General features: G+C 38.7%; 2 protein-coding genes across 2 annotated transcripts in view; one reads left to right on the forward strand and one right to left on the reverse strand.

Moving 5' to 3' along the window:
* The window catches only part of LOC146635296 (butyrophilin-like protein 2), a 614,223-nt gene that overhangs the window by 296,540 nt on the left and 301,340 nt on the right, over window positions 1-16,343 (forward strand). The gene's annotated exons all lie outside the window — the stretch shown is intronic.
* On the reverse strand, window positions 920-13,163 carry LOC146635300 (uncharacterized). The gene is made up of 9 exons (XM_085345564.1): window positions 13,157-13,163; window positions 11,675-11,938; window positions 11,350-11,595; window positions 11,087-11,263; window positions 10,902-10,982; window positions 7,577-7,675; window positions 6,681-6,779; window positions 3,421-3,513; window positions 920-981 (listed from the first exon to the last, which is right to left on the reverse strand). The coding sequence occupies exons 1-9, from the start codon at window positions 13,161-13,163 to the stop codon at window positions 920-922; spliced, it is 1,128 nt and encodes a 375-aa protein (XP_085201690.1).

Below are 16,343 nucleotides of genomic sequence, written 5' to 3' on the forward strand. Positions count from 1 at the left end.
ACAGGTCCCAGTGGTATTTGGTATTGCAGAAATTCAAAATAAATAAATATCAGTAGAAGTTACTCTCTTTCAGAAACACATGATTCATGTTAGTGTGCATTTGTTATGGCCGCTTAATCTGACCCAGATTTTGGCTGAATCGACACCGAGATCATCATCATCACACTGAATGAGGACAGATGTCGTCACTATGTGTCCTGTGCAAGCACAACCACACATAACAACACAGTAACTAAGATGCATCTGAAAGATATCTGTTGATGGAGACGTATTTATTTCAAACAGCATCTAAAGTCTCACATATTTCATTTCCTTGAATCTAAACTTACTGTACACAGACACATATGAGCTTCTCAAGCTTTTGTGTGAAGTTTCCAGCCACTGAGTGATGTTAGTGCTGCTCTCAGTCTGAGGTTGTGGTTTTATTGATATTTGTTGTTTTCTATCTGCTCTGTGGAGACGTGCATGGGTTAGCCACAGCAACTCATGTTTTCCATCAGAGAGCTTCATGAAACCCACAGAACCACACGAGAAGAACAACAAGTCCGACCAAAGTTTATTGATCCTGCACAAAAAAAAGGTTTCTGCTGTGGAGACGACAGCAGGGTCCCACAAGTTACTGATTATTTTAAATACATTGCATTATGTTTATTTATCAGTTATAGACTATATAATGCATAGCATATACATACAGTAGAATGTTTCTGTTTTGGCCTTGCAGACATAGAGAGGCAGTGTGACAAAAATACATTTACTTGAGCTTCTTTACAAAAACGTCTCATCACCGCATTAAGTTTCTCTTTGTCCGTCTGCAGTTCTGTGAGTGCATTTAATGAAGAGATCAAACAGAATACATACACATCTGTTTTATAACGAAAGCCCTCTGCTCTGAGGGCCTGTGTGGACCAGCAGCTGGTTGTTAGGTTGGACTAGCAGATTTCTTCAGTGAGGAATAGACAACATTTGGATTTGATGGAAGCTCTGAAAACACAAGAACACACAGTTCAAACAATATGAGACCAGTCACAGTTAAAATAACTCACTCATTTATATTTTTTTTAAAAAAAATCCACATCAGTGGTGCCACAATTTTCACATTAATAGTCTTGGAGCCAAACTGTCACAAATAATGTGAAATAGACCAACCAGGAAGTGCGACTCAGAGCCTCCCTGTTTCAAAAAAACATACTGATGAGTGCCACGAAAATTTAAGTTGGAGGATCCAAATTGGAAACATATTCACATATATAGGTAATCTTTTTATTAGGTGTTCTATTCAAACTCAAAGAAAGACTAAATCTGAAAATACTTCCAGCAGGGCAGCTCAAATACGTGGATTCTGTGGATAACAACAAAAAGGCTGCAACTGACCAAAGAGTGCAAAACAACCAGGCAGTGGTTTCCTTCCTGACTGCCTGAACTTTTACAGTTTCACCTCCCTTAAATTCAAACTCTTCACTAAGTTCAAACCACATCCTGTGCTCACACTGAACGTTAACATGGGACTCATAAATCATTAAATATGAGCATAAATCCAAACTTCAACATTATCCTTTGGCAAAGTAATTTGCCCATGACCCACAGCAAGGGATTCAATCACTATAATAAACTGTATCATTTGTAGTATTATACACTGATTCCTGGGGCCAAATTCTTTCAGCTGTTTGCCCGGGTGTTACAATAAATTTCAGCACCCAAATGCCAAACAGACTCAACTTTGTCACAAAATATATACACTGTACCGGATACTCTGAACAGTCAATCAGCATGTTTGAATAGACGACAGTAAGGACCCATTCCCCTGCTCAAAGTTGCAGAGAAGCAACCTTGTCGTCCCTGGCGTACAGCAAAACAGACAAGGCCATTTCTGTGTTGACTTTGTGTCTCCATGGGCAAGTTAGTGGGATTAGGTTAATGATTCTAAGTTGCCCACATGTGTGAGTGTGAAAGGTTGTCTGTCTCTCTGCGATAGACTGGTGACCAGGGTGTCTCTGGCCCTACGACAGCTGGAATTGACTCCTGCCTCCTGCATCCCTGATGTAGAGATGGACAGATGACAGCTGTGTCCTAAATCCATTAAATTGGAGGAAAAAAAGACGCACATGACAATTTTATGTCAACCAGAATTTGACTTTGTTGATCACTCCAAAGAATAACTCTTTAAACTCGTTTTACTTATCTGCATGATTGAGCATGCATCGAGACTCTTTAAATGAAGTTAGAATAATCATGGAAAGGATTTCCACATTAATAAATGTCTTTCTATTAAGTACTTTTATTGGACTAACACAATTTGCACGGGCTGGATCAACTCAACTGAATTCAGTTGGACTCAACTGCAGTAAACAAGTTCACTCATCATGAGTTAATGAAGTTGGTTCATAAAGTTGGAATAAAAGAATTGCATAATGCTCAAATAAAGCAATTTAACCGCGTGGAAATTCACTCAATGATTTTTTTAAACTCCACAGAAATGGCCTTGCCTGATGATGGATTTGAGCTTAGGAACTTCTTGCTTTGAGGCAACAGTGCTAAACACTGCAAAATCAAACTGTTAATCCAAACTAAAAAAAAAGTGGGAAAGCTGATTGATACCGAATTTTCTTTACTTTTCTGTCCTTGACAGGTTCAGCCACAATAAATAGAGATAGCATGCATGTGGTGTGTGTATGTTCTATCTTCTGTGTTGCATGTGATATTGTGATATCGCAAATCCAGGCAGTTACGCACTCTTGCTATACATGAATAAATTTAACTAGTTTTAAGTTGTTGAAAGCAGATCCTACATGATTTAATTACGTTCACCATAGAAACATAAAGTCATTGTGTTCAAGTTACATGTTTGTCTCTTGTAAATGTAACAACCACACAATGTCACTTTTAGTGTAGAAGGGAAATGATTCCTTAAATGTTTAAGTCCCTGCCCTTAAAAATGATCATTCTAGAGATTAATGTTCCCCTTCAGTTTTTCAAAAAAAGAATATCTGTGATAAACATAGAAACTCCTCTTTTTGCTGATCCTAGCTGTGTTTCCACACAAAGCAAGACTTGCAGCTGATCTCAGGACAAGTGAAAGTAGATCCAGAGGAAGCTTGTCTAGCATGATAATCTCCCCCCAAAGACTAGAGGCTTATCCACAACGTGCAAACAATCAGTAAAAGCAGCTGGCATCTTAGCTCCAGCCACTGTTAGCAGTAACGCCTGTGAAATGAAGATGCTACTGTCTCTATGGGAGGCAAACTTGACAACAAGCAATTGTTGATAGCATAAGATGGCATTAATGTCAAGGATGGATGCAAATACATGAGAAGCTTGTCTGAGCTGAAAGCAGAGAGATCACTTTAACCTTAGTTTTTATTGATATTTTTTATTGACTCGACCTTCCTTATTCTGACAGACACACAGCACACAAAACAATACCTCTGCTCCGGTTGGTTGGCTGCTGCTGGTGATGATGTAATATTTTGAGGTCACTGTATGTGATGTCATCACCTCCAGATTTCCCTCCACTGGCTGAAATGAACCAAAATAAACATATAGATATAGATGACTGCATAATAAATCTCACTGGACATTTAAGAAAGTTGGTCTTCCTTCTTTTTCTTGTCTGCAATGGGACACAAGCTGTGTGTATGTGTGCTTTTTAGAAAAAAATAGTTTTGCTTTGGTTTCTTTTATGTGTAAACACAACACTGGTTCATTTCTTAAGTTAGGTGATTTTTTTGTACTTCAATGATTGTTAAGTGGCTTAAGAAATTAACAAAAAGAGAAATGTACCTCTGAAAATGGAAACTAGAAAGATGAAAGATGAAAATGAGTGAAAAAGCAGCCAAAACAAAACTTTAAGTCTTCAGAGATCCTGGAGAACTATTGCTCAAGACTTTAATGCATTACAAGAAAATCACTTCTTATTTTCTATTTCCTTGCATATGAAATGTTAAAAAAGAGGCGTGGCTCAAGAAGTTGCTCCTACAAAAACTATATAAGAAACATAATTCTATATTGTTGATGTCTTGGTTGTTCAAGGTCTACAATTTTTTTAAGGTTGTAATTAAGGCTTTGTTTTTGTTCCATGTTATGTTGTAAACACTTGTTAAAATGATAAAATACACAATTAGCCCATTCAACGCTCCTTCAGTTCCCAGTTAAAACAGTCCAAATTCTTACAGCTCCAAAAACACCATCTGTGTGGTTCTGTGTCTGTATAGGAGCTCGGAAAGAAGGCGACTGGACTTCATCACGTTTCTTCACATTTCACGTCTCTTCTTCTTCAGTTCTAAAGTCAAATTGTGGAGAGTCCCAAGTATTTAATCCCTAGTGGGAGTTGTCCCACTGACCCACTATTGATCATGTGCCTCATCACAGGTAACGTCTCACAATCACTATAAACCTCTGCTGATACTGACCCACAGCCTGATGAGAGATAAATATTTCTCAGTAAAAGCTCAAGTTGTGATTCCCTGATGGGCGCAAATAACCATCGTATGACCAGATGAAGAATAAAAACAGACCAAATTTAGCCCTCGGATTTCTAATTATGAAAAAGTCCTGGTGCTAAGCTTAATGTCCAGGCTGAAAGGTGACCCAAGACTCAAACCTAGAGCTAGAAACATTCACGTCATTGTGATGTCACTTTAAACGTGATTAAAATGTGTCCACGTGAAAACAACAGTTGGCAAGAAATTCATCTTTTAAAAAAGTTGTGCTGGAAAAAAGTAAATGCATCCAGTTCTATCAGTTTATCTTCAGACTTTAGGATTTGTTGGCTGTGGTCTTCTCATGGCTGCATAAGGATCAATAATCTATTAACTCTACTTTATAGTCACCATATTTGTTGTTGCATGCACTAACGATGACGTTACCACAGGCCTGTCACTGGTGCACTACTGGTGCTTCAGGTGAGCCAGAAGAAAACAAAAATAAATCTCATGTCTTCAACCTGAGTGCATCTGTATGCACCAGGTTACAAAAATTAAAAGGTATGTAACGTCATTGCATAATGAGCAACAGTGTCTAACAGGACATGAGTGCTGGAAGTGAAACATAGAAAGTGGTGTCAGTATACAGGATGTGTGTTAAAAGAAGTTATTTCCCAGTAAGCATCATGATCAGATTTCTTAGAACCTGCCAGCAGGTTTCAGAGGCCCTGTGGTCATCTTTCCTGTTTCATTTTACCAGAGAGTACTGTATAGACCAATACGTTATCACTACATATACACACTATCATCAGGACTATGATGAGAAGTCAATCTTTAAAACTTTTTAAGCTAAACTCTACTGCAGCTCTGTGGTCATCCAGTTTCCTGTTTCTGATGAAACGCTTTAACTGAGTTCACGGCTTAAAAAGCATTTCAGAAAGAGGAGGCTATAGATATGTAAATATAGATGTTTATAATTCAGGTGTTAATGCAAAATGTTGCTTTTATGAAGATTGTAACTGTAATAGTCTATAGTATAATGCTTAAGCTCACTCTCAGACATATAGACCAACCTTTTTTTGTGATACTCTGCTAAAAAAAGAAGAACTTCTAACTTTATCAGACAACATCCATATGAACAACACAGAGCAGCTCTGCAGGTTCTTAGCTCACTCTTACTGCCTGTTTGTGCCCTGTGCTTATCTTCAACGTCATGCTGCTCTCTCGTATATTTCAGGTCTTTCTGATTCTGATGGAGCTACAATTCAGGTTCCAGTTACCTGTTATTGTGAATCACCTCAGAGCCATCAAATATATTTAATGCTCAGACTTTTTTATACAATAACACATAAATGATAAATTTAATTCATTGCATTTGTGTGAGAAATGATGTTAATTTAAACATTTTATCTAAGACACTGTTAGTTTGATTCAGTGTCAGGACTTAATGATGTCATTTTTAAAGCAGGGTTGCTTTAAATATGATGATATGGACAATTCATCACAGTTCTTACATGTTAAATGTTCCAGTGTTCCCTCTAAGCTGAGCGCGTGAGCAATCGCACACTGCTGACACAGACAATCTGCACTGCGCACAAAAAAAATCCAGCCTGAATTGAAATTGAAGTAAGTACATGTACTTATTTTAATTCCGCTGGTTTTCGGTGTGGAGACTGTGTCAGCAGTGTGCGATTGCTCACGCGCTCAGCTTAGAGGGAACTGTTACTTAGTTTTGCCACGTGGCCTCTGACATGCATGTTAAATTAGATGTTGATTTTAACTTGGTCATACATGAGAATTTGAGTTTGTCTTCCTGTGTTTGCCCTGCAATAAGCTCTCAAAACCTTCAACTTTTAAAACAGATGGATGGTAAATCAATCAGTAAATTATCAAACCCCATGAATGGTTGCAAGGATGTATCACACAAGCCTGGATGCATATGAGCAGAGGTGTTTCTGAGGTACTCATACAGCCTGCAGCTCATTTATCCCAACAAAAAATCCCTGACTGTCTTCATTTTGGCAGGATCTCCTCTAGTGTCCCTAAAAGAAATTCGTAACGTCTGTCCTGTATGTATAAAGGAGGATTTCTTGCTTGACCTCTCACCATCCTCCAACACAGGCTGCAACATGTTAGTAACAGCTGAGAGGATCCACTACAGATAATCAAATAGCATCTCAATATTTACAACAAATATCGGCCTTATGAAGGACAAAAACACTTGTTCTGAACCATGATGGAGACAAAGAAGAGCAGCTGTACCTCTGTTCCTTGATCTGTTTTTCTTGTCTTTGATGGTGATTTGTCCATAACTGACGTCTCCAGTTCGCACTGATGAGTAGACTCCAGCTGGATCACACTCTGCACAATAAAACACACAAAGAAGACATCAGTGCAGTAGTCATACTGGTACTTACCATTACATTAGAAGCAACAGAAAAACTATTTAGATTATTTACTTTTTTAAATTGTGTAAATAGGAATAACACTTTCACTGTCAAGAAAGAAGAGAACAGAAGTGATACTAAAGGTTATATTTAAAGCACTGATCACAGCACTGTTTTAATGAAAACATGCTAAAATCACGGGATGCGTGTACGTCACACTAAGTGCAAAAACTGTGCTGCGCTTCTTCTTTGCAGATATTTACAGGTTTTATAACTTTTGGTGCAAATAGTGATTTTCTATGCTTCTGCCATAACTTCACATTATGCATCTTTCATGATGAACAGAAGAGATTAAAAAGTATAAGGTGATGGCCTTCCAAGTCTGAACAGACAATAAATTTAGTGTCTGTGCTTCAAGTGTTGCTGGAGCTTTCTGTTCTATAGATGAGAGTGGAAATCACACTTGTGCATGTGTGTACAGTAACCACAAGCTGCATAAAGCTGAAGCATACATGCACATAGCTTTGTGAAACTCATAAGGGATAAGTGTCAGCATCACTTGTTTCTGGGGGTGGAAAAACTGTGATGACCTCACACTTTAATGCATTTCCCTGTTAATTATTTCAGGACTTCAGCCCTGTTTAAATAAAGATGCTTAGCTTAAGAGTAATTAGTAAACAGTGTCAGACTGATCCAGACAGGAGTCTCAACACCTGCTGGACTCTTCCTCGCATTTTTATCCATGATGAAGACAAAGAGGAGCAGCTGTACCTCTTTTCTTTGACTTTCTTTGCTTCTCTTTGATGGTGATTTGTCCATAACTGACGTCTTCAGTTCTCACTGCTGAGTAGACTGCAGCTGGATCAGTCTCTGCACAATAAAACACACACAGAGGACATCACTGCAGACAGTACGGTCATTTTTATACTACTTTTAATATTTTAAATATGATGCAAAACCATTTCAGCTACTGCTTTTGTGTCCAGTATTCAAATTAGCAGTGAAACAGCTGCTTTGTGCTGATGGTGCAGGCACCTTATCTGAGGTGCAAGACAGATGGCAGGTATGATTAACAGAACTGTACATTTTTATTTTTTAATACATAAAATTAATATTTTGAAAATGAATATTTTTGTCAATGTATTGTACCTACACAGAGTTTAAAAATCCCTTTTACTGCCCTGCAGCGAAACCTGAGCAGTTGAGGTTTTTCATTAGAAACAGGAAACTGGACAACCACAGAGCTGCTGTGTTATGTTAACAGACTAACCACAGGCTGACAAACAGGCAGTCCAGCATGTAAAAAACAACCGTGTGAACGGTTCAGCGGGTGAGCAGTGTGAACATTTATAGACTAAGTTTTGGTTGCATCACTTAAACAAATCTAATCTAAGATAAATAAAGTGAATTATTTCATTTGCATGCTAATGTGAAATTAAACCACAAGATATTAATTATAGACCATGTGTGTAGTGGAAAGGTGCAGTTTCTGCAATCTATGGTCCACAACCATCAAAACAAGTCTGGTCCCTGCAATAACCAGAACACTTTACGATGTTACACCTCTAGTATTAGGCCTCTGCTATTACACAATGTGTTGATCTGGTTTTGTAATCTCAGGTCCTGTCTCCTTATCTCTGCCTTCCTGTCTGTGACCTGAAAAACAATCAGTTTGTCATCTTGAAGTATGTCTCAACTCTTTAAAAGCATCTCAAGAACAAAGAATGCTGCAGGATGAGCCACTACTGATGTCACTGATGACAAATACACAGCCAGCAGAAAAAACGTCACCAAGTAGCTGTAAAATGAAGGTTTGGGTCCAGAAACGTGCCTAAAAAATGATGACAGCTGTGTATCTGAATACACTGAATAATCCATTTTTTCTATTAATAGATGCTTTTTTCGTTAATGCTGCCCTTGTCTGATTTTTACTGCACTAAAAACGTCTTATAGTATGTTTAAAAACTACAAATACAATAAAATAAATATATAAACACAATATAATACTATTCCCAAGTGAATAGTGCCTGGAGAGTGATGTGCCTTGTGTTTATTGATGAAGATAACATCTACAGAGAAGAGCTTTATTGTGTCCCCTCAATCAAAGAGATTAAACCTAGAGGCATATGTCACAGAAATTAAAGGCATTTCCAAGGCATTCACTAATAAGACTTTCTGAAACTAGTCTTCAACATTTGCCAAGGCTAAAGGTTTTTAATGTGTTTTTAAGATCAGGATAACCTAGGATTTTACCACCACACAAAAGCTTTCTTCCTATATTATCCATAGAGAGCAAAGAGAGAGAGAGTCTTTTAATTACACAGGTCTGCAAAAAAATTTAATAAATAAAAATTCAGCTCCATGGGATATTTTTAGTAAATTATATGTTTGATCTCCATTTCCCTCCACCACATACAGTTTTTTTTTGTAAAATATGATAAGTTTACATTTAAAAAAGCACAACACCAATACAAACACTATATTTTATATTTTATAGCTATGCATAATTTTTCTGAAATTCCTTACCTTTTGCTATTATTATTATTATTTATTTATTTATTTTTTTCATATAATTTCTAGTTAGAGAAATTTCAGAGATTTATCCCTCAAAACTGTAAATACAAAAAAGTTGGACAACGTAGTTTCCCACCTCTGGAATTTTTTTTTAGAGTGTCTTCATAGACACTCCTGAATACTGAAGGAAAACCGGAAAATTAATATAATGCAAATTTGCAAAAAAACAAAACAAACCATGTGTGTTCCAGCAGTGTGATTTGAGTTCTAAGCCTCCCAGAAACGATACAGAAAACCATAAAGTCAAACATGACTTTTAAAAATACCAGTGTAACTTATATGGCCCTGAAGGTAAAAAACTACATTTTCTCCATAAATGATGTTGCGTCCAGTTTCGGGCAGATAATCACGGACACGCGATAGTTCGCGCTGACGTCTATTCCAGTTAGGAAGTGTTACAAACAGCTGATCAGATTGGCAAAGCGTGTTTCTGGAATATTATGTTTTTGTTCCTGCAAATACTTTTTACAAAATTTTTGCAAGGCCTATGTGGACGGAAACCGTGACTTAGGACAAGCTGATGGCCTCTAAGTACAACTCCTCCGGTTTCATGTGCAAAACAAAAAATTGTTGCGCTAGCTTATGTGGTTGCAGTTCTACAGGGGTTTAAAAAGAATTACACAAAACAGAGTGTGCCCGCTCTGACCGGTCACTGCACATAAAATGTAAAAAATAAAATATAAAATACAAAAACCAACTATTTACATTTCAACTTTTAACTATTTAAATTTTCAGCGTTTTTCTTTTAAACAAATTTAAAGTGAAACAACACAAAACACTTCAAACCAGAACACAATAAAATATAAATTAAAATATGCAAAACAACAAGAAGATGCATATTCTGTCATATAGGTCTGGGATGATTTTTTGGGAGAGAGTTTTCCTGCTTGGAATTGCATACGTAGGATTCACAGCATGGATAAACTTTCTGAATCCTTTATCATCTGCAACTGAAAATAGTTGTGGATGATTACTATACCTTTCTAATGTGACGTTGTTGTCCCTGGCTCTCTTTCTCCCTCTCCTACCTGTTCCTGTGCTACTGGGAGTGTAACTACCGCCTCTCCGCCCTGTGTTCAGTGCAAACGCAAGACTCACGTGCGGCGTGAAGCAAAAAAAGTGTGAGAGAGACAGAAAGAAAAAAAGCACGTCTCCTTTGTTCACTTCAAAGAGCCGACTCTAAGAATCGTTTCATTTGGGACCGACACATCACTATTCACTATGAACAAAATATACCAGAATAAACCCATAACCCCGAATTCTGTGGTGCTCTCGCTCTAAGCCTGAAATCTGCGGTCTCTTTTAATCTGCAGTTTAAAAATCATCTTTTTAAAAGTGCTCTTGGTAAATTTACTGTTTCAATGTTTTAGTGTTTTTCCTCTGAAGCACCTATTTAGACATTTCTCCTGAAAAGTGCAACATAATATTATACTTTAGCCACTTTACATTAACCATCAAAACAAGTTTTCTCCTTCTTTTGAATGTTGTTAGAAAACACACACACAGAGACACAGTCACACACCTTTACGCCGCCTCATTGGCTGTTGATGAGGATTTGAGATTTTGATTTCACTGTATCTGATATCATCTCTGACGTCGTCTTCTTCAAGTTATGATGACATGAGCCAAAATAAAAAATAAACAACATATAAATAAACAAAATTACACACACACACGTATATATACGTATATATGAAATCTTCTCACCTTCAGGCTTTCTGTGAACAAATCGCCTCACCAGTAGAGTTAGTAAAACCAGCATGACCATAACACAGACTGATCCAAAAACTGACAAAATGCAGACAACAGCAGGAGAAAGGGATGCAGGAAGAGTGGATGTAGGTGGAGGTGTGGATGTAGGTGTAGGTGTGGTGGTGTGTTTCTCTAAAACAAAGCAAACACAGTCATTAAGTTGTCGTCACATTGTGAATGTTGAAACCTGCAGAAACACAGACAGGTGAGTGTGTCACCTGTGACAGTGATCCAGCTGGATGGAGACTCTCCATGACCGCTGATGTCACACTTGTAGAGGCCTTCATCAGACCTGGAAACATGCTGGATGGTCATGTGACCTGTAGGCTGCTTCCTGATGAGGGAGCCATCTTTATAGAAAGCAGCTGGGAGGTTGGAGGGAGTGGTCTTTGTTTTACAGAGCAGAGTGACGTCATCTCCCTCCATCACAGGGAGGACAGGACTCTGCAGGATTACTGATTTATCTGAGCACAGAGACAAACTACAGCATTTCATCCATTTACACACAGCTTCATCAACACTAACTCCACACACTCAGCTTACCAGTGACTGTCAGGTTAACCATGTTACTGATGGGACCCTCTCTGGACTCACACCAGTAAACTCCACTGTCCACTTGATATGTGTTACTGATCTTACAGGAAGAACCAGCTGGTTTTCCCCACCCATCTCCACACTGAGTCCTCTGTTCTTTGCTTGTGTTTCTCCTCAGAGTCCATCCAGCAGAGCTGTCGTCCTCCTCACAACTCAGAGACACAAAGTCATATTTAAAGAACTGAGAGCTGCTGGGACTCACAGTCAGACGAGCTGTGAGGGTTAAAAATCCTCATTACTTGTTGATAAAGCAAATAATACCATGATACCAAGAAAGCCAAAGAGAGAGCAATGGAGAAATACTGGTGAAGGTGCCCAGAAGTTGATTCTGTCCATCTGGATGTTGCGGGGTTTTATTTGTTTGTTTTTGTTTTTCTGGGGTGGAAAATGCTACGTCCAGATGAGCAGAATCAACTTTGGGGGATTCACTTACCTTATTGAGCATGCATCAAGAAGTAATGAAGGTGGCACCAGAAGATTCCACCTCCACCACTCCTTATCTGCTTAATTTATAATAGAATAACACAGGAACTGACCAGTCATTTTAAAACCTCTGAATATGAGGGACTGTCTATAAATATTGCTGTTATTCTAAAAAGCTAATGCAATACTTTTCCTAAAGCCATCAAATTAATGTCAAAGTCTGGAAAATGTTGAGGCAAAATTTAAAAACAAACAATAATCATTAAAACGTTTATTTTTCAATCCCAAAAAGTTGATTCTGTTCATCTGGACGCAGTGTTATCAGTGGGAGAAATCCCACTTTATTTGTCAAAAACATTTATTTGTCAAATTAGAGCCATGACTGTAAATGCATTTGGTTGATTTAAGAATAATGCACAAACATTTTTAGATCATTCATGTCTTAAAGTTATTTTTGCTTTGAATCTTAAAACATCAGCATTCAAAAATCCACAATCGAAATTTTCAAATTTCAAGCAGTTTTAGGATATTTGGGACCCCTGTGCCTTTTGTTGAACACGATCATAGAGAAACTGGTGTCACTGAAACTGAACCGAAAACTAAACGTAATATAAAAGATTTTCAGGTTTGGCTTCAGTTCTTGGTTATGAAACAACATGGCCAACCGTCCAGTAGATCAACAGAATTTAAACAATTAACTAATAGTCATAACTATTCCCACCCACACACGTGTGCGCTCTCTAACACTTAAATTCAAATTCTTCTCTATAATTATTGTTCATGCTCCACTGCTTGTGTAAGGCTTTAGCTCATATTTGATGCCATTAATGTTCATTTTACACCTTCTTCCTTTGCTATGCTTGTGACATGGGATGCACATAATAAAGCCACAACTTCTAAATCAAAGTTTAGACTCTGCTCTCTGTCATCATCCCAAACCCAGCCCTCAGTTACCAACCAAAGCATACAATCAGAGTACAAAGATGTATAAATATATATATTACTTACTTGGCATGGTTGTGTTCTTTATTTCCCTTTTCGGTAATTAGATTTCTTTTTCTTATTTTTAAATGACACCAACTAAAGCCCGCCCCCTTCCCCTAACTGTATGTAGGCCCTCCCCTGCGTTTGCTTCCTCTCTCTCTTACGCTCTCTCTCTCTTTGTCCTCCTTCACTAATTTTCCCCCCTATCAGGTCTGCCAGATGGGAATAAATAATGATTGCTCTGTCATTAGGGACGGGAGAGTGCCTCTGTCCCCCAGACCAAACATTCTTCTTCTATTGGTCAGTCAAGGTTTCAAAACCATCTGAACAGCGACACCCAATGGCCACTTTTGCTATTGTCACACATTGTCACTGGCGTTTGAACATGTGCAAATGTGAGACAGAAAGCACTTGGACCTAGAAAAAGTGCTTGTAGTTTGTGTGTGTGTGTGTGTGTGTGTGTGTGTGTGTGTGTGTGTGTGTGTGTGTGTGTGTGTGTGTGTGTGTGTGTCTGGGAGTTTGTGGCATCATAAATATTTTTCAATACTCTGGCAACCAAACCAGCGGGCAAGCCATGACTCAACATGCACCAAAACCTCAGTTACCCGTGGTCACCTGACATGGGTTTTTTGAGCCACACATCAATATTGAGCATGACATCCCTAGCATGTCCAATGTTTTTGAACGATTTTTTTGCTTAATTTACTATATCTATAACACACTGGATGAACACAGTATTCACTCAGATGCATACTGATGTTTACTGTGTTGAAACACTACACAACAAGCAGTCTTGTGTTATTGTCGGCTTCTCTTGTTGATACCATGTCCTGCAATATAACAGAGCTACTTTGCATCTGCCATTCGTGTGCCAGACACTGCCAAGCCACGACTCCTATCCACTGGTGATATTGGATGCCACCTTATAAATACAGGTGAGTGCAAATAGGCTTTACATCCTGTACTGTCACACAAAGCTACACTATATTGCCAAAAGTATTGTTTTGTGTGCGCTCACACACATGTGAACTTGAGTGAAATCCCATTCTTAATTCATATTGGTGTAATATGATTTACAGCTATTGCCGTTTCATCTCTTCCGGGAACTCTTTCCACAAGGTTTAGGAGCATGTTTATAGGAATTTTTCTTAATTTTTCCATTTGTAAGGTTAGACACTAATGTTTGACAAAAAGGCCCGGGTTGTAGTCTCCACTCCAATTCCTCCCAAAGGTGTTCTAATGAGTGGATGTCAGGACTCTGTGCTGGGCAGTCAAGAGAGTGGAGTGCAGCATTGTGTTAACATAGATGAGCATGTACTTTATAGAGCTCTGCCTCAGGTTTTTCCAGACTGGAAACACAGTATAAAGCTCCGGCATGATATGCTCGAGGTCGATGGATTGTGAAGCCCTTCTTACATTAAAGGAGATCTCCCTTCTGTCCACCTCCACCTCCACAGGTGGGTACTCACAGTGCAGAGTTACTTTAGCCTCAGGTGACGTCACCTGACAGGGGAGGACTGCAGGCCAGTTGCCCCTCAGCTGAATCACCTTGTAATACTCAGTTGATGGAACAAACAGTTGTGGATCTGGTCCGTACAGAGACCAGATATGACAAATTTATGATGAGATTATTAGGATGTAAAAAAGATTCATGTCAAGTCTGCAGTTCAGAGAAATGCAAGGCTAAGCATCAGTAAAATGTATTAATCACACCTGGCAAGAAGACGAAGACTAACAGCTTTGCTGTATTCCTTCCTGCAGTCAGTGTGTTCACAGTTCATTGGGTAGCATGTGTACTCCCCCGTGTCTGCACCAGAGGGGTTGACCAGCGTCAGAACCCCATATCGCTCATACTGAACAATTCTGCACAGCCAAAGCAAAAAGGAGCAAAAGAACACATTTTCTTGCTTACTCAAGCTGACACTGCACTTTATGAGTAAAGATCTGTAGACATGAAATGTTACCTGACCTTATGGACCTTGCTTTGTGCAAGACTATCACTGTCATTAATGGGTGTGTGTGTCTGTAACAACACTCAGCTGAGTAAAATATGTCAAATATAAAATTGATTAAGGAACTTTAACCCATCAATTGTTTAAAACTCTGAAGCTGTATCAGAGCACCACACTGTGCTTTGTTACATCACACAGCTTGACTGTAATGGATAACTATGGATATCATGCTTAAAGAGTAAATGGTTAGACTGGTTAGTCAGGTTAATGTGTACATTGTTGAAGAATATTTATATATTCTAAAGAGCTTGAAAAGAAAAGTGACTGGACTTTAAGTTTCTTGAAGATGTTTAACCTCTCACCTGAGAAGCTTCTTCAGTTCTTTTATATACATCAATGAATAAAGAAAGACCAACGAATAATTATGTCTACTAATCTGTATTTGTTACTAATGTTCAATTTCAGTTTTTAATGAAATCAAAGAAAAGACATCCAGGTTATGGTGGATTTGCTTTGTAGTACACGACCAAAGTGGGTTGAGTTTGCAGGAATAATCCAAGAACATTCTACTGGCTAATACGAGAGATATGAGAACTGAACCACCTTCATAGTAGAGAAGGTGGTTCTACAATTGACCTTGATGACTGAGCATCTTCACAGACACACCTTTGTAGTACTGTGAATGTGGAGTTACTTGAATAAGCCACAACCCTGCTTCATACACTCAACAAAAATATAAACGCAACACCTTTGTTACTGCTCCCATTCCCCATGGGATGGACGTAGAGACCTAAAATTCATTCCAGATACACAATATAACCATCCCTCCCAAACAGTGGTCACAAATCAGTCCAAATGTGTGGTAGTGGGCACATCTGCCATATTGAGATAATCCACCCCACCTCACAGGTGTGCCACATCAGGATGCTGATCTGACATCATGAGTAGTGCACAGGTGTACCTCAGACTGCCCACAACAAAAGGCCACCCTGGAATGTGCAGTTTTTTGCGCTATTGGGGGTCTGGGGACCCAGAACCGGTCAGTATCTGGTGTGACCACCATTTGCCTCATGCAGTGCAACACATCGTCGCCTGGAGTCTATCAGATTGTCAATTGTGGCCTGTGGAATGTTGGTCCACTCCACTTCAATGGCTGTGCGAGGTTGTTGGATATTCGTGGGAACTGGTACACGCTGTCGTATACGCCGGTCAAGCACATCCCGAACATGCTCAATGGGTGACATGTCCGGTGAGTATGC

Source organism: Diplotaxodon limnothrissa, linkage group LG3 (genome assembly GCF_057381915.1).
Source record: "Diplotaxodon limnothrissa isolate DT_005_m linkage group LG3, D_limnothrissa_male_GT1.1, whole genome shotgun sequence".
Lineage (NCBI taxonomy): Eukaryota > Metazoa > Chordata > Actinopteri > Cichliformes > Cichlidae > Diplotaxodon > Diplotaxodon limnothrissa.